Consider the following 20,009-nt stretch of genomic DNA (forward strand, 5'->3'; position numbering starts at 1 on the left):
TATTACTTTTTCTATCTTCCACCGAAAAATTTAGAATTGAACTTTAAATTTCATTATGTCTTTGTGAAATAAAGAACTTAAGAGGAAGATTTATATTGTCTCTGTATAAATTAGAATTGAATTGTGTACTTTGGTAAAATTCAGTAAAGAACATGAGCTTTTCTTCACTTCATTGAGAAAAATTTTAAATTGAACTAGAAATTTTTATTTTCCGTGAAAATAATCACAATTAGGGTATTAATTTTTCTATCTCCCACCGAAAAATTTAGAATTGAACTTTAAATTTCTTTATGTCTGTGAAATAAAGAACTGAAGTGGAAGATTTTTGTTTTCTCTGGAGAAATTAGAATTGAAGTGTGTTCTTTGGTAAAGTTCAGAAGAGAACTTGAACTTTTCTTCACTTCGTTGAGAAAATTTTAAATTGAACTAGAACTTTTTATCTTCCAGGAAAATATTCACAAGTATGGTATTCCTTTTCTACCCTCCACCGAAAAATTTAGAATTGAACTTTAAATTTCTTTATGTCTTTGTGAAATAAAGAACTGAAATGGAAGATTTTTATTTTCTCTGGAGAAATTAGAATTGAATTGTGTTCTTTGATAGAATTGCGAAGAGAATTTGAACTTTTTTATCTTTTGTGAAAAATTTCGAACATTAATTTAAATTTTTCATCTCTTCGAGACAGATCTGAACTAAAGTGGAAAATTTTTATATTAGTTGGAAAAATAGAAATGATCAATGACTAATTTCTTTTTCATTGGTAAAATTCAGAAGATAGCTTGAACTTTTCTTCACTTCGTTGAGAAAATTTTAAATTGAACTAGAACTTTTTATCGTCCGTGAAAATATTCACGAGTATGGTATTACTTTTTCTATCTTGCACCGAAAAATTTAGAATTGAACTTTAAACTTCTTTATGTCATTGTGAAATAAAGAACTGAAGTGGAAGATTTTTATTTTCTCTGGTGAAATTAGAATTGAATTGTGTTCTTTGGTAGAATTCCGAAGAAAACTTGAATTCTTCTTCGTTTCGTTGAAAAAATTTTAAATTGAACTAGAACTTTTTATCTTCTGGGAAAATATTCACATGTATGGTATTACTTTTTCTATCTTCCACTGAAAAATTTAGAAATGAATTTTAAATTTCTTTATGTCTTTGTGAAATAAAGAACTTAGGTGGAAGATTTTTATTTTCTCTGGATAAAATAGAATTGTATTGTGTTCTTTGGTAAAATTCAGTAGAGAACTTGAACTTTTCTTCACTTCGTTGAGAAAATTTAAAATTGAACTAGAACTTTTTATCTTCCATGAAAATATTCACAGGTATGGTATTGCTTTTGTTATCTTCCAGCGAAAAATTTAGAATTGAACTCTAAATTTCTTTATGTCTTTGTGAAATAAAGAACTGAAGTGGAAAGATTTTTGTTTTCTCTGGAGAAATTAGAATTGAATTGTGTTCTTTGGTAAAATTCCGAAGAGAACTTGAACTTTTTTATCTTCTGTGAAAAAATTTGGAACAGTATTTTAAATTTTTCATCTCTCCGAGACAGATCTGTACTAAAGTGGAAAATTTTTATATTATTTGGAAAAAAAGAAATGATCAATGACTAATTTCTTTTTCATTGAGAAAATTCAGAAGAGAACTTGAACTTTCCTTGACTTCGTTGTGAAAATTTTAAATTGAACTTTAAATTTTTTCATCTCTTTGAGAAAAGTCGGAACTGAATTTAAGAAAATTTAGAATTAAAGTGAAACTTTCTATCTTCATAGAAAATAATCACAATCATAGTATAACTTTTCCTATTTTCTATGGAAAAATTAGAACTGAACTTCAAATTTTTTATGTCTTGGTGAACTTAAAACTGACGTGGAAGCTTCACCTACGAAATACTAAGAAACCTTAGCTCAGAAAAGCCTGAAATATCCGACTACTCATCCCAAACTAGAAGTTTCAGACAACAAACACCTATGAGGGACTAAGAATCCTAGCTCTGAAAAGTCCAAAATGCAAACTACACCTCCCAAATCATAATTTTCTGAAAGCACACACCTATGAACAGCTATGAAATCTAGCTCAGAAAAGTCAAAAATAGCAAACCACTCATTCCCAAATCATAGGTTTCAGTCAACACACACCTACGAAAGGCTAAGAAGATCCAGCTCAGAAAAGTCAAAAAATAGCAACCCACACATCCCAAATCATAGGTTTCAGACACCACATACCTACGAAAGACTAAGAAATCTGGTTATGAAAAGTCGGAAATAGCTAATTGCATACCTCAAATCATAAGTTTCAGACAACACACACCTATGAAATACTAAGAAGCCATAGCTCAGAAAAGCTTGAAATAGCAAACTATTCATCCCAAACTATAGGTTTCAGACGACAAACACCTGTGAGAGACTAAGAATCCTAGCTCTGAAAAGTCTAAAAAGCAAACTACAAATCCCAAATCATAATTTTCTGACAGCACACACCTATGAAAGGCTAAGAAACCTAGCTCAGAAAAGTCAGAAATAGCAAATTAACCATCCCAAATCATAGGTTTCAGACAACACATACCTATGAAAGGCTAAGAAATCCAGCTCAGAAAAGTCAAAAATAGCAACCCACCCATCCCAAATCATTGGTTTCAGACAACATACATCAACAAAGGACTAAGAAATCTAGCTTAGAAAAGCCCGAAATAGTAATTTAAATATCCCAAATCATAAGTTTCAGACAACATTCACCTACGGAATACTATGAAACCTTAGCTCAGAAAAGCCTGAAATAGCAAATTACACACCTCAAATCATATGTTTCAGACAACACACACCTACGAAATACTAGGAAACCTTAGCTCAGAAAAGCCTGAAATAGCAAACTACTCATCCTAAACTATAGGTTTCAGACAAAAACACCTATGATGGACTATGAATCCTGGCTCTGAAAAGTCCAAAAAGCAAACTATAAATCCCAAATCCTAGGTTTCAGACAACACACTCCAAGGAAAGACTAAGAATCTTACATCCCAAATCATAGGTTTCAGTCAACACAAACCAACAAAAGACTAAGAAATCTAACTCAGAAAACCCCGAGATAGTAATTTACATATCCCAAATCATAAGTTTCAGACAACATTCACCTACCAAATACTATGAAACCTTAGCTCAGAAAGGCCTGAAATAGCAAATTAGACACCTCAAGTCATAAGTTTCAGACAACACACACCTATGAAATACTAAGAAACCTTAGCTCAGAAAAGCCTTAAATAGAAAACTACTCACCCCAAACTAAAGGTTTCAGACAAGAAACACCTATGAGGGGCTAAGAATCCTAGCTCTGAAAAGTCCAAAAAGTAAAACTACAAATCCCAAATCATAGGTTTCAGACAACACACACCAACGAAAGACTAAGAAATCTAGCTTAGAAAAGCCCGAAATAGTAATAATCACATTGCATGTCCGTTATATACGAAATCTCAAGGGCGAATTGTTATGTAACGGGGAAAACCATATGTAACAAGCCCTCTGATTTGTTGAGAAGGGGGATGTAACAAGCCCTCTGATTGTCTGAGAAGGACACACGTTATCTAACTGTTTCCTGGAAACTCATAACATTGAAAAATGTTATCAACAGCAACAAATGCTGTTTTATGATAATAACAATTACATTAGTCAACAGCAACAAGAAAGTATCATTGACCTGTCCCCAGTCTATTCAATAATCCATGAACTGGAGAAAGTTCATGTTTTTCAAATTCTCACTGACAAAATCCATAAGAATATCAAATAAATCTAACAACAGATATAACCATCCATGAAAACAGACATAAATGTGAGAAAGTTTCTGTTTTTCCAAGTGAGAAAATTCCTGATTTTTCATTCTCAGTGAGAAAACCATAAACCACGTGGTTCGCGTGGGAGTTTTAAAAAAAAGTGTCCGGATCGGGATTCGAAGGGGTGGTGTAATCTTGGGACCTTTACCCCCCCTTCTACTGGCAGGATGATTTTTGAGTATCTCTACTCTTTCTGTAAGCTATTCTAAGGAGTAGGAAATTGCATAAAGACAAGTCTACGTCTGTTATAATCTATGGAAGCAATACATCTTTCTGTAATTTTGGTTTGAGTCTGATTTTCTTTTCAGATTAAATACATAATAATTAAAAATATTATTGATTAAATAAAGCGGTCCCTTTGCGAGGAATCCTTGTTGTTTAAAATATACTGTATTTTGTTTCATTTTGCATTCAATTTAATTGCTCTTCTAATTTGAGGTTGTCACTAAAAGTATTTATAAATAAACTTATTCCTACAAAAATAAATATCCTGAAATATCTTCCCTGTCCCCCAACCACCCCTGCTGTTTTGGCGTCCTCCCCCCCCCCCGGGAAAATTTTCTGTCGGTGCCCTTGCTAAATAAGTGTATTCTTTACTGTCAATGTTTTATCAAACGTCCTTACGTTTTTCTTTAATTGATCCTTCTTCTTTTTTAAATGTCTAGTCTTTTCTCAATTTTACTAAAGGCTAATGCTGAGAGGGAAACAAAATTCTACATATTTCTCCGCTTTTTACCTTTTTTGCGATTTTGTCTTTTAAAATCAGGTGAAAGCTTGAAACTCTGCTATTCAAATTTTGCCGAGTCAAGTTAAGGACCACCTTCTAAACCCGTTTGCATTCATCAAAAGATATCCGCCCCATATTTACACAGTAAAATTTCTTTTGCATTGCTAATTTTCGGCTTTTATTCCGTCTAGCCTTAAATATCTAAATCAATTGTTTAATTTGAATAACAAGTATTGTGATTCGAATTAAGGTGTTACTTTTTTAATGCTTAGATTCTATTGGGAAATTGGGATGATATATTCAGCTGGATTTCATCAGATGGACTGACCTAAATGACTAAAATATAAATTTAAGATAATTCTTGTTTTTCAGAGTCCTCCATGGAAGCCGAGACCAAGAGCCCCAATGTTGCCCATGTCCTCCGGTGACAGCACTGGTCTAGACGAAAATCGCGACAGTCTTTGGGGTACTCCATTCGGATCTACTAAAACGCATCTTGGTTCAGAAAACTTCAGCTGTACTGGAGAGATAGTTGTAAGATGAAACTCTTATTGTACTTAATTCCCTTGCACAGTTAAACTCTGAAAGTTTTTTACTTAATTTTGACCAAATAATAGCCTGTATTTGACATTTCAAGAGGTATTATAAAGTATTTTAAAACTTGTGGTATCTATAAAGTTTTGAATTCGTCCTTATGTCTATCATTCTTTCTAATTGTAGTGCCTCGTATATGATTCGTATACTCTAGCAAGAAATCAAGGAATAAGCAAGAAAGTATTTTTTTCCTATATCTGTTCCTTGCCCTCTTTATTTTTTCTCTTATATATCCATAAATAATTTATTATTCAAGCTTTTGGCCCTATAATTTTCCATCTAAATTCATTAAGTAAGGATTTTAGCAAGGATTTCTACCCGTCACTCGCCTATGCTCAGGAAACATATCTATCTTCAATGATTTTACCGGCAGCGGGTCTTCAGGAATTTTGTATATTTTTGTTTGTTGCAGGATATTCATCGTCGTTGTTTCAGTTTCAGTGATTTATTGTGCGTTAGGTCTGCTGTTCATTCTCACGGTACAAGGCGTAGCGTTGATTTCCGCGTTGGCATTCCTTCCCGTTCATGTTTTTCTGTTTTATGTAGAGTCAAACAGGAAAGGAACAGTTTAATAAGTGATGAAAACCATTAAAGTTCCAAGGACACCAAAATGAAAACACATTTAGCCCTCTTAATCTATTTTAGGTCTATTCATACCTGAAAATCCGGGTTTCCTACGAGTTTTTGTTTAGCTGCTATTAGCATTTTTAGTTTGAATAACTTCGCATAACAGTGTTGTCAACAATAAAACAACGATAAACTTCGGAGCTGAATAATATTAGCGAAAACTATTTCCTACGAATCCGACACTGTTTTTCATTTGTGAAAATTTAAATTTACAAAATCTGTTGATTGTTATATATATAAATTAGTGAAAATACATTTTGTGAAAAAATATGACCTCAAGTTCAGAAAGTGACTATTCTGATGTGTCAGAAAATATTTTGATGATGACCAAGCGCTAGATGGTATGCAAGATACCATTTCAGGATACTTGTTCCAGCTAGACCCCGACGCCGTGCCGGCGAATCGACCAAACGCCGCCGACGAGAGGCTAGGCGCCCCCGAAGTGTCGTAACGCCGCCGGCGCGCCGCATGCACGCCGCCGCCGACAGAGGTGGCGGCGTTCGGTCGATTTCAAATTAATTTTGCGGCAATTCTTTATTGCGTCAACCGCAAATTCGGAGCTTTTCCTTCTGGTTTAGTATTTCGATTTTCCTGATTAGAAATCAAGTAGGGCTTGCAATATCCCCAAATTTTTGGGTACGTCCCCAAAAATCTATGCGTCACCCCGAAAAAAAATTTGGTTCCCCGAATCCCCGAAAACCACGTGATCACGGTGCCACCCCTGGCGATTTATCACCAGTGACTTTCCCTGCCAAATATTACTTGGCATACCATAATTCTTCACTACTCTCTTGTTCTTTAATTTTCGTCTCTTTTGTTACTTTGCATAAATAAGAGACATATGCAATTGCCAATATTGCAACATAAAAAGATCTTCATATGTTGACGAAAAACAGGATCGTCTTTATGAAATGAGTTCAAATCATTTAGAATGCAGTTTCCCAATCACTATTTTTTACATCGTTTGTAGTCAAGAATTTTCAAGAATATTCAAGCAAATCACACAGCCTACTAGGTGTCTTACCTTATCCTACATAAGGTAGGCTATCAGTGGAAGTCATTAGGTCTGAAAAACTACCAATAGGGTAGCCTATATATTGATACTTTCTTTTAGAATCATTAATGTTTACCTTTACACTGCTTCATGTTTAAAAGATCCTGGAATGTCAAAAATCCTAGTAACATCAAGATAGGCCTAGTCTAGCCAAGCTCTTTTCAAAAAGCATTCCTTACAATTATTTTTCAAAGAAAAGAGCTTTGCTGAACTAGGTTCCGATTTCTGTTTTACCAGAACTTACAAGAAAACAACACTTTCTAAGGCTATATGCTGATTTATTTATTTTTTGGTCATTTTCTGCTGTTTAACAGCACACGTTCTGTATTTTTGAAATTGGCCACGAACTTTTGTATTGGAATACGTTATATAAACTAGCGATCTATCTCCTTCAAAAATCAATCATTTGTTTTCCACATTCATTTAAGACATATATAGCTATGTAAATTCGCAATTGACCAATTTAATGAATTAGATTTTATGTCAGGTGTCCTTAGTACTTTAAAGAACTGTTTTTGTAAAATAGGAGTTTTTATTTATTTTGAAGGGATTTTGACATGTAGTTCTCGGAGGTAAACTAATGATATTTTTTTTTTATCTTTAGTCTTTAGTATCGTGGTATTAGTAATGTCGGTGGCCAAGATGTTTTTTTTTAATGATTTGTTTCCTCTACCTCGCCCATACCAGTTTAAGGTACAAGATGAAACATTACTTCTACATGCTCTTGCATTGACTAATATTTACTATTACAATTTCTGTGCAATAATAAAATTTTTAACCTCGAAAATGACAACATAAAGCCCAGTTGCCTTAAATTTGTTGTAGAGTATCTTTTTTTTTTTATCAATTTTACAGTATCTTTTTCACTAAATTATTTTATTGTTCCTTGACTTTTGGGTTGGAAGGTCAGAAAAAAGGCAGCGGCCGCTGATTATTGGTTAAGTAAGATGTCGCTGGGTGAATTGAATTTTAAAAGGGCTTCAAATAATTTGTGGCTCCAAACAACTATTGTAAGCCACATACGTGCTTATCATGCGTTGGCTATGCTACAAGCTACAAACATCTGCCAAAACTATTAAAGTAAACCTGAGTCTTTTTTAATCTATTAGCTGAGGATTTTAATCAATCCATTTGATTTATATATCCTCCTTTCTTATGTAGCCTATATTAAAAATATATATATTAGCACGTTTCTGGATATTTTTAACTCCCCCCCCCCTCAAAAAAAATATATTAAACAACCAGAATAGCAGCCTTATATCAACGATGGAAGGATTCCAAAATCATAACTTTAATCTACAGAACCAAATGACGCAATTTTCCAAAAAAAAATATTTCAAATGATTTTATTCTTAATTTATCTTTAAGTCTTCTTCGGAATTAATTTTCCCATGCAGGCTACCTTTTTAACATCATTTTACATAATTTTTTGGCTTTTAGATTCATATAGAAAGAAACATGTGTAGCTGAGCTCTGCTCATACAATTTCCCCGAAACCCGAGAAATTTTTTTTGTGTTACTTCGCTGTCGAAACCATTCCCTACAGCCATTTACTTCTGAGAAAAAATGAAACTGAGAGCCAGTTTTGAAGAAACACTCGTTTAGAAAGCAAAAAAAAACAAAAAAAAACTAGAAGATTAAGTTATAGAATATAAATTTTTAGGTCAGTGTTAGTACAATATCCAGTCGCAAAAATGCTGCGAGTTGGATTGAACATGAAAGCATCTATTGTCTTTCGAAGAAGGATGAAAAAAGGAACGTAAAGTTAAAATCTATTTTGGTTGATTTAATCAATTGATAGAATAGAATTGATAATGCCACAAGCAAATTTAACTAAGCCGTCTGTAAGCTCTGTGGAATATATTATTTTATTTAACAGCAATATTAAGTCAGCAAATTTGCAAAAATTGAATTAAAAATATAAATCAAACAGTTCGTGGTAACGAACTGTAAGTAAGGAGCGACCGGCTCAATAGCAACCAAAACTATAAAAAACAGAATTTTGATACCAATACATGCATCAAAAGCAAGGCCGTATCCAGGGGGGGGGGGTACCCGGTTTGAACCCCCCCCCCCACCCCGAAATTTTTGACCGATTCAAAAATAAGTCGAAAATTAGTAAAACCTAGCTAAAAATCAGTATAAGTAGTCGAAAACTGAATCAAAAATTAGTAACCCCCCCCCCCAAAAAAGTAAAAAATTAGTAAACCCCCCCCCCCCCGAAAAAAAAATCCTGGATCCGCCATTGATCATAAGAATCAGATTCTTATGCTGATTTCAAATATATAAGTTTCGTCAAGTTTAGTCTTACCCATCAAAAGTTACGTGCCTGAGAAAATTTGCCTTATTTTCGAAAAAAGGAGAAAACATCCCTTAAAAGCCATAGAACTTTAATGAAAATCATACCACCTAATTCAGCGTATCAGAGAACCCTACTGCAGAGATTTCATGTTTCTATCTTCAAAAATGTGGAATTTCGTATATTTTGCCAGAAGAAAGATCATGGATGCGTGTTTATTTGTTTTTGTTTTTGTTATTTTTTTCCCAGGGGTGATCGTATCGGCCCAGTGGTCCTAGAATTTTGCATGAGGGCTCATTCGAGCGAAAATTAAAAATCCTAGCGCCATTTTTAAGGGATCAAACAATAGAGGGCAACTAGGCCCCCTCCCACGCTCATTTTTTTCTCAAAGTCATTCGATCAAAATTTTGAGATAGCCATTTTGTTCAGCTTGGTCGAAAAATATAATAAGTATGTCTTTGAGGATGACCTCCGTGTATTTTTTAACTTAAAATAAAACTTTTTTTTATTTAATTTCCTTACTAAGATGAAACTATGCCGCCCATAAAATGAAAAATTCTCCTCTTTTCCTGAGAAGTACCGTACTAAATAAAAAGATTTGGCATATACAACATTTATGTATCAAATAAGCGTTCTTCCCAGACAAATGCATCCCAAAAAGCAAATTTAGATCCCAAGTTAGGTTTCTTTTACCCCCGGGGAGTAATAACGAGAAAAACCAAGGAGCTTAAATTGCTATCTTCTCTAGGAGTGTTGCCTGGGAATATTTAATTTTTTCCTTATTTCTCTGGTTACATTTATTAGTCCAGCACGCTTTGTCAAATGATAAAAGAAATAGAATCTCTTATAAATTTCAGCTTTAATTGAGCGGTTCCTGTCATACACAATCATCTAACTTAAGCTTTTAATGCTCTTTCTTTATTTACTCCAGCCGCTATTCAAACGCAGCACTCTTTTTGGCCTTTTTATTTTTACTTGTGGATGTGAATTATGTTAAAATATTTGTTTTGGTGTTCTCGTTATTTGCCATATTCCTTTTTCTCGATTTATGGCAACGGTAATTGTGATGAGTAAGTAATAATTTTAGGCCTAAATTAACAGGCTGAAATTACAATAGTATTAGTAATAATAAAGTGAAACCCTCTTTGAATACAAAATACAATAAGATGTGTATGAAGATAAAACAGAACGAACATTATGATTCTGAACATCTCACATCAGTGGAAGAAAATTTCATGAAAAGCCTACAGTTGAAAACTGATCAAAATCTAAATCTAGTTACTAAAGTATTCGATCTCTCACAAATTTCATCAATACATTAACATCTAGATTCTAGATATATGTGTATTCCGGTCCAATTTGGAATACGGAGAAGAAACATGGAAAGGATTGTTAAAAATAGCGAGATTCATTGTCAGACCCTGTTTAACTCTCCTTGCATCTGACTGCTATGGAGACTTTCCCATCCGATGATATATACCTTCCGGTGCTAATGGCATGGAGAGATACGAATGAGTAGGTCAACCCCGCAGTGAAGGAGAGCCAGCGAAGCTTGTGAGTTAGGAACCAAGTCAAAAGCCTTGGATATATATCTCTTGCACATGTTTTATCAATTTTCCAAACTTTTCCATGTCAGGGGGGATGGAGCAATGGATCTATAAAAGTGGCAAACATGTCCTTTTTTATAGCTTTTTTTTAATACGTCCAACAAGCGTATCGAATCGGGGATCATTTTTACTGACTACTTATATTTCATGAGTAATTAATATAGAAGCCTACCTATTTTTTTCATACCTTTTAACCTGAAGAAAAAAATGTTCTTGTATTCTTACTAAGGGTACCTGTTAATTATTCAGAACACACTCAAGTTCCTGGTCTGAATTTAGATCTGAGAAAACCGGTTTCATAGCCACAAAGACAAGTGACGGGTGACAGAATGCATTGGACTTATATAATTTGGGGTATGTATTTTTAGATTACGGGGGGAGTATGGTGGGTCTACATGCAAAATGTGTTAACTACGATTATTCTGCATATTATGAAGTAAGAATTGTTTTCTAACTTCATGCTGTCCAAACACTTTACCCCCACCTCCCTAATGTGTAATTATATAGCCCAAATTATATAAGTCCAATGCTTTCTGTCGCCTAACTATGAGACCGGTATGAAACCGGTTTTACAGATCTACAGATCAAAATTCGTGAGTGCGTTCTGAATAAGAATGCGTAAGAAACGCACGTAATAATACACTTTTAGCTGAACGCACTGGTATAGCGTTTAAAGCATGAATGGTATGGATAGAAAGCCCTTGGATTTTTCATGAAAGAAAATGGCTATGTTTAATTAATTAAGCCGTTTGTTAATACCAAAACACTATCATAAGAATCCTGCGATTTTCCATAGTGAACTAAACTAACTCCACACCATGTATGGAATTCGCAACTAACCCGAATCATGCAAACAGTATATGGGTAGAATACATATTGGCTTGGTAGTATCCTACACCAGACCAATAGTGATTCGTAATATTTTCACTTGTCAGAAATATCAGTCTCCCAGCACATCACGATATAGATGATTCTTGTGCTGATCGTCCATCGTTGCATACAATCTCAGTTTCCTGAGACTTCTAAGCCCCTTGGATGCAATTGGTGAACCACAGAAAGGTATATTGACTTGATAGCCTGCATTTCTTTGAATAGAGTCCAAAAACAACGAGTTATATCATTTAAAAGCTTATTCTGGTTCAAAAACATTCTCTTAGTCCGGTATACATGATGTATATCGGACATGGGCTTTTCCCCAGAAATAGCTTTGTAACTCTGGAAAGTTTTTCAGACCTATCATTCATTTTGCCTAATAGACTTCGGTATACTGGTTTCAGCAAAGAGATGTTTTTTGTGGCTGCAGAGTCAGGCAGCTCACTACTATGATTCTGAAAACAACGTAGAAATCGTTAGCATAGAACGATTTCCTATTATCCATTGAGTTGACTTCAGAATAAGGAATCGGCTTTGAAAATATTCGTTTAGTTTATGATATATTTTGGCCAATCGGTCCATCGCTGATTCAGTTAACACATTCCATTTTTTTCATAAACCCTCTGTCTTGCCTCATAAGTAAGTAACATGCAAACAAAATAGTAGAGTTATTATTTTCTTTCAGGGGAAGAGGAAGGCTCTGATCCAATTCCTACGCGCATACCTAATCCATATGTAAGTGGTATGTCAATCAATTTGGCATTACTGTAGTACTTCCTGTTTTTGGTGTCAAATGGTGTCAAGTGGTGCCAAATGGTAGCCTCTTAGTCCCAGAAAAATTTGGAGACCATACAAATGTGTATTTATTTCGGAGGAGCGGTCTTTTAGGATAGGAAAATATTTGTTAAAAAAAAACTAAAGATAGACTCAATCTCAAGACTGACGATAGTGTTGTAAATTTAGTGGTAAGTTTAGAGTTTTTAAATGTGGTGGTTATGAAGTTAGAGGTAAGCTACTGAAGATTATGAATATGACTTTTAAAACAGGGGAAGCACCTAGTGATTTTAGGAAAACTCTAATTAAACTCCTCTTTTAGAAAAGGGATAAGAGTGAGTTTGGTAATTATAGAGGCAGTAGCATGGTTTCTTGAGGAAGTAAATTACTTAGTATGATGATGCTTTTTAGACTTAGAGATGCTTTAGATAAGGTTTTAAGAGGATAACAGTGTTGTTTTAGGAAGGGGAGAGCGTACATCGACCATATTTTCCCTTTTAGATTAATAATTAAGAAGTGCCTGAGTCATCAAACCCCTTTAGTTCTCAGTTTTATAGATAATGAGCAAGGGCCTGATTCAGCTGATAGAGGAGCCTTAGTGAAGGGCCTATCCTTGTATGGTATACCATATAAATAAACTAAAGTGATAAGTGTCATGCACGAGAATAACAATGCTGGAGCTAAGGTAAGAAAGGAGGCAAAGTAACTTGTTTCATATTAAATAAGGAGTTAAACAGGGCTGCGTCCTATCCCCATTTATATGGATCATTTTGATGGACTTTGTCCTAAGGAGCACAGCAAAGGCAATGGGAGGACACGGAATCAAATGAGGAAGTTAAACTCTCCAAGACTTAGACTATATTGATGATTTAAGCATCCTAGATGAAAATGTTGGCAAAATGCATGAACTATTGTCAGTTCAGTGTGCAAGAGTAAGTTTGGAAACTAATATTAAGAAGAATTAGTCACCAAGACTAGCAATAAATGAAGGCGAAGATGCGATTTTTGGCAACGTGAAGATCGATCAATTGGACAGCTTCATTTACCTAGGTTGTATTGTTAGTAAAGATGATGGATGTAGTGAAGATGTTAAGAGTAAAATAGCCATGGCTCAGGGTGTTTTTCACAGTTAAAAAAAGTTTAGAAGAATAGGAAGACAAGTGTGTAACCCAAAATTAGAATATTGGAAGCTACAGTGATAAAAATGGACAAGTGTGGTTCTGAAGCGTAGGTGCTCCAAAAACCGAGAGAGGATTTGCTAGATATTTTGAAGAGAAACTGCATACAGACTGTTTTGGGTACCCGACTGATTTTTTGAAGCTTTACGAAAAATGTGAGTCAATCCTGCTTTCAAGGGCTATAATAAGAGAAGCATCGAGATGGTTAGGAAACGTTCTGTGGAGGAAGGATGAATGATTTCCCAAGATCGTCCTTGTGGGGCAACGGCCTAGGGCCAAATGAAGAGCAGGTTGCCCCTGAATTGGGTGGGAGGATGTTGCAATGAAAGATTTAATGGAAGCACTAACTTCTTAGGAGGTGTAAAGAGGGAGGCTTTGAGTAAGTTGAGATGGAGGAGGAGCGTGCGCAGCTGTTTTGGCCTCAGGTGCCTTGGTTCTGGATTAAGTTGTTAGTGGTGGTAGTAATAGTAGTTATCTCATGACTGGAGATCACTTTACTAGCTCAAGCCGATTTGTGTGGGCTATATAAACAGGCTATTCATTTCTCGATGGATAGTGAACAATTTAGGTGTGTGTCTAGTCTTTCTTTCGGCCAGAATAGAATGCTTGTTTAACGCGGCTAGAAATTGATGCAGCAAACAGGCTGGGTGCAATCTTCTTGGTCATGAAAATTCATTGCAGCGTAGATTTGTTTAGCTGAAAACTGGTAGTGCGGCTCAAACAATAGTCATTATCGAATACACTCGCACATACCCAGCACCATGTTTACGCTCAATCGGTCCATAAGCTTGACACATTTTTTATTCTGTAGTTAGCATTTTCCACTTTAAATGGATTGTGAAACTGGCTCCTGATGTTAAACTAGCCTAATTCCCGACAAGTTTTTACCAAATGAATTGGTACCGACAAGCAGTTGCTACAGAATAGTAAAGTTTTCAATGAATCACTTTTTGTTTCTGGCTGGTTAAACCGCTATAGTTACTGCACATAATCAACTAGACATAGATATTCTGTGAGTAATATCCTCTACTGTCATTAATCGTAGTGTCTAAATTATTTTATTCATTTTTTCACCTAATTTACGAATTGAGTTAGTAAAATTGTTTCATTCACTTACAGAGACCGAGATTTCGGCAGAAACAGTGTCACGTCGGTATTTTCATATTCCTTGATTCTTTTTACTGTCTTCTAGTTCTGTTTGTTCATTTATTGATTTATATTAATAAACCGTTAAATTTCCCATCTCAATTTTTTTAACGAGTGAAAAAAAATAATACGTGATGGTTTTGCACCGGCAACAATCCTATGACATGCCGCTCATTGCCTTTAAAGAAAGCACAACCTGCTTCGACACCCAAGAGAAAAAAAATAAAGAAAAAAGAAACAACTTTACCTGGAAACCAGAGAGTAAACATACATTCTTTGTTTGAATAAGTTAGATGAATGTTTGTCTTTATTAAATGGTTAATTGGAAAGCATCCCAAAAGATGTTTGTCTGTTGTGTGGACGAAGTTCTGTCTGGAAATCCTTGACAAGTAGTGACATCTCAAATGCCTTTCAAGAATGAACTATTTGTGCATGCTTGATAGTCACAGACAAACGGTATATCAAACAGTTTGTTGGAACAAACCGTGAATCAGGTGTGATTCGGGTCAATGGTAATCAAAACTCTAGAAAACGAGATATTGATACCAACTAATATATCAAATAAATTAAATTTTAATGCCAATTTTAAATGTATAAGTTTCATCAAGTTTAGTCCCCATTTAAAGTTACACGCCTGAGAAAATTTGGCTGATTTTAGAAAAAAGGGGAAAGACCCCCTAAAAGCTATAGAACCTTAATGAAAATCACACCATCATATTCAGCGTATCAGAGAACCCTGTTGTAGAGGTTTCAAGCTCCTATCTACAAAAATGTGGAATATAGCATTTTTTGCCAGACGGATCACGGATGCGTGTTTTTTTGTTGTTTTTTTTTTCCCAGGGGTGATCGTATCGACCTAGTGGTCCTAGAATATCGTGGGGGGGGGCTCATTGGAACGGAAATTAAAAGTTTTAGTGCCCATTTTAAGTGACCAAAAAAATGGAGGACAACTAGGCCCCCTCCCACGCTCATTTTTTTCTCGAAGTCACCCGATCAAAATTATGAGATTTTGTTCAACATGGTCGAAAATATGATAACTATGTCCTCTAGGATGACTTAATCTCCAAAGTTCTCAGAGAGAGGGCTAGAAGCTATGAACTTATCCCAATGTTAACATATAGTATTGGTTATTGGGAAGTATACAGACGATTTCAGGGGGGATTTTTTCTGGTAGTGGGGTGGGGGGGGGTCGGGGGTCGGGGGTTATGTTGGAGGATCTTTCCATGAAGGAAGTTTTCATGGGGGAAGGGACATTGTTATGAAGGAGACGCCGGATTTCCCAGCATTATTTAAAAAAAGATGTGAAATTAAGTTAAAAAAAACAAGTTTTTCAGCTGATTGTAAGCAGCAACATCAAAACTTAAAACGAACAGAAAATATTACGTATATAATTGAGTTCACCCCCTAGTCATTACCTCGCTCTTTTAGCCAAAGATTTTTTAGTACTTTCATAAGATCTATTTGTTCTAATTAACGGCCTTTGTGATTAAGCGGTCATTTTTAAAGAAATGGAACAAAATTCAAACTCTAGCTTAAAGAGCAAGGCATTGACTAGGGGGTGGACCCCCCTAATATACGTATTAAAAATGTATAAATATAGAAGTTCGTTACGTAACATAATTCGTAAGTTACGTATATTTATTACTAATAAAAACGTTCGTAAATAATATTAAACAAGTTTCGAGAAAGCCATTTAACCAAATAAAAGTAAAATTAATATGCATATTTTATTGTAATTATTCATGTACGGTGAGCCAAAATCAAAACCTGCATTAATTCAAAAACGTTCAAAAATTAAATAAAAAAAAACAAGTTTTTTGAACTGAAAGTAAGGAACGACGTTAAAACTTAAATCGAACAGAAATTATTCCGAACAGAAATCATCAGCGTATGCCAAGTAAGATAGGTCAGTGCCATGCAATATATATATATATATATATATATATATATATATATATATATATATATATATATATATATATATATATATATATATATATATATATATATATATATATATATATATATATATATATATATATATATATATATATATATATATATATATATATATATATATATTGGACTGACAGTCCATTTTCCTTTGTTTTTTTCTTTTTTTCAGTAAATTACAAATTAAGTTCAGGTCTTGGGAAGGGATGGGGTTTGTCAGCCCTACTCATGCTAATTTTTGCTCGTTTTGAGTTTGACTCGATTATTTATTGTAATATCTGTTCGTTTTAGGTATCTTTTATTTATTGATGGTGATTTGTGATAGCTTCATGCTTGAGAGATTGTTTGAGTTTATTTCCGCTCACTTTTTGTTTAATGCTGCTCTTTGCTTTTCTTTGATAAACCTCTTTTCTGGAAAAGTTCTATAAATTAATGCTAAAAAAAACTATCCCGTTTTTGAGGATGCTTGAATTATGCAGGCTTATCTTAGTTTTGGGAAGATTTTTCAAGAAACCAAATTCAGCTGGGGGCAAACTAGAGTCTGGGGGGCTCTGAGGTCTGGAAGGGCCAATTGCCCCCCCCATAGAAAATTATATCCTTGCTATAACCTCTCACTTTCTGCACAACAGTGACTATTGTTTCTCACTGATTAAAGATTGGATCCTCTTTCTTAATAGTAATGTAAGAAAAGTTTGGTAAAGTTTTTGTATATATTTGTTCAGCCAAAAGAAGAAGGCATTTATGGATAAGGTGTTCAAGAAATATCAGGGCTAGTTAAAACTCTTTTTAATTAGAAAATATTACATTGTAGTAAGAAGAACAGAAACAAGTAAAAGATAATATAAAGTCCCTTAGTAGCCGAATAAATTCAAAAACATTTGAGAGGAATCCAAAATATTTGTATGGACGATTAAATAGTGGATTTTACTTCATAATTGCCTCTCAGTAATTACAAAAAGCAATTCGGCTGTAGAAATCCACGGCGTCTTGATGCCGCCAACCATGGTAGCGGGGCACCGAAGCCTTTGTGGCGGCGATTTGCTGAAGCATTTTTGGCGGTTTTCGGCATCTAGCCAGTTTTTGTTGCCGCCTCGGGGACTATCCTGAAGTACATTCAAGTTGGAATGAGAATTAAATTGTGAAAAAAGTAAACAGAACTGGTAAGTCATGTTGACAAAAAAAAGGATTAAATACAAAAAAAATGAAATTCCGAAAATTTAGGCTAGTAGGACCTAAACCAAAAAAATCTTTTACATTCTGAATGAAGAGAATTAATTAGGCTATCTGAATACAACATTCTTCGGCCTGTATGATGTAATATGAAGAGGGATTATCTGTAATCTAATAGTGTCAAGTTTGAACATAGATCCTCGTTTCTTTTGTTTAATATCGAGTAAAATTACGTGAAATATTTTTACTCTTTTTTAAAAATAAATTTTTGAAAAGCGCCTAACAAAATAAATTATACAATTTGCATCACTACATACTTTTGTTTTACAACTTTTTTAACTTGTTGCTTCATTAAAAAAAAATATTTAGAGTAAAGTAATGCTTCATACCACAATGGTTATTTACATTAGCTATATCCAGGGAAAATCTGAAGAATTCTCGAATATTTGGTACATTGATACAATTTTTCGAAAGCTGATAATCCGTGACAGAAGCGAAAGCTGATGTTAGGGTTTCAGCTGACATTCAGTGTGCTACTAGCACGGTTGCAAGGTTTTCTGCCAAACAAATAGCCCAAATCGGCGTAATCATTAGCCCAAAAATAGCGAACGCCATTATAATTTATAATAACGCTGTTATGGGTAAAATGGGGAAGAAATACAATCGGCATATCAGATAACCTACACACAAGTATAGGTCAAAAGCAAAAATCAAGCTCTGTGAAAGAAAAAAAATACTAACCCCTTTCACGCATGCCGTCGTTAAGTTGATGAGTGCTTCGCTTAAAGCAAATTGTCATCCCCAAATGCATGGCTACTGGACCATTCGATTGGTTATTGGGAAGTATACAGACGATTTCAGGGGGGATTTTTTCTGGTAATGGGGGGGGTCGGGGTTATGTGGGAGAATCTTTCCATGAAGAAAGTTTTCATGGGGGAAGGGACATTGCTAGGAAGGGGACGCCGGATTTCCCAGCATTATTTAAAAAAAGATCAGAAATAAAATAAAAAAACAAGTTTTTCAACTGAAAGTAAACAGCAACATCAAAACTTAAAACGAACAGAAAATATTATGTATGTGATTCGGTTCACCCTCTAGTCTATACCTCGCTCTTCAAGCCAAAGATTTTTTAGTACTTTCATAAGATCTATTTATTCTAATTAACGGCCTTTGGGATTAAGCGGTCATTTTTAAAGAATTGGAACAAAATTCAAACTCTAGCTTAAAGAGCAAGGTATTGACTAGGGGGCGAACCCCCTAATATACGCATTAAAAATATATGAACACAGAAGTTCGTTACGTAAGTTAATTCGTAAGTTACGTATATTTATTACTAATAAAAACGTTCGTAAATAGCCATTTAACCAAATAAAAGTAAAATTAATATGCAAATTGTATTGTAATTATTCATGTACGGTGAGCCAAAATCAAAACTGCATTAATTCAAAACCGTTCAAAAATTAAATTAAAAAAAACAAGTTTTTTTTAACTGAAAGTAAGGAACGACATTAAACCTTAAAACTAACAAAAATTAGTCCGTATATGAAAGGGGATGTTCCCTCCTCAACGCCTCGCTCTTTCCGCTAAAGTTTGACTTTCTAACAACTCTATTTTTTTTAACAATAAAAATCTTTAGCGTAAAGAGCGAGGCGTTGAGGAGAGGGCAGCCCTTTCATATACAGAATAATTTCTGTTCGTTTTCAGTTTTAACGTTATATATATATATATATATATATATTGCATGGCACTGACCTATCTTACTTGGCATATGCTGATGACGCCCTTCTGCTCAGTAGATCCAAAGCAGACTTGCAAGAGAACCTGAATCGACTCTTAAGTGATTAAATAAAAAAAAAAAAAGTTTTTTTAACTGAAAGTAAGGACCGACGTTAAAACTGAAAACGAGCAGAAATTATTCCGTATATGAAATGGGCTGTCCCCTCCTCAACGCCTCGCTCTTTACGCTAAAGTTTTTTATTGTGATATATATACAACAAGTTAAAAAAGTTGTAAAACAAAAGTATGTAGTGATGCAAATTGTACAATTTATTTTGTTAGGCACTTTTCAAAAATTTATTTTTAAAAAAGAGTAAAAATATTTCATGTAATATTACTCGGAATTAAACAAACGAAACGAGGATCTATGTTCAAACTTGACACTATTAGATTACAGATAATCCCTGTTC

At 34.4% G+C, this 20,009-nt stretch overlaps 1 protein-coding gene across 4 annotated transcripts in view; it reads left to right on the plus strand.

The window, feature by feature from the left end:
• SK (small conductance calcium-activated potassium channel) overlaps window positions 1–20,009 on the plus strand; it is a 570,542-nt gene that overhangs the window by 110,882 nt on the left and 439,651 nt on the right. For all 4 annotated transcript variants that reach the window (XM_089094647.1, XM_089094648.1, XM_089094645.1 and 1 more), the window contains exon 3: window positions 4,921–5,082. In XM_089094647.1, the coding sequence (XP_088950773.1) occupies window positions 4,921–5,082 (162 nt within the window). The remainder of the gene's footprint in view (window positions 1–4,920; window positions 5,083–20,009) is intronic.

Source organism: Artemia sp. Qi Xiang Cuo, chromosome 9 (genome assembly GCF_049724085.1).
Source record: "Artemia sp. Qi Xiang Cuo chromosome 9, ASM4972408v1, whole genome shotgun sequence".
Lineage (NCBI taxonomy): Eukaryota > Metazoa > Arthropoda > Branchiopoda > Anostraca > Artemiidae > Artemia > Artemia sp. Qi Xiang Cuo.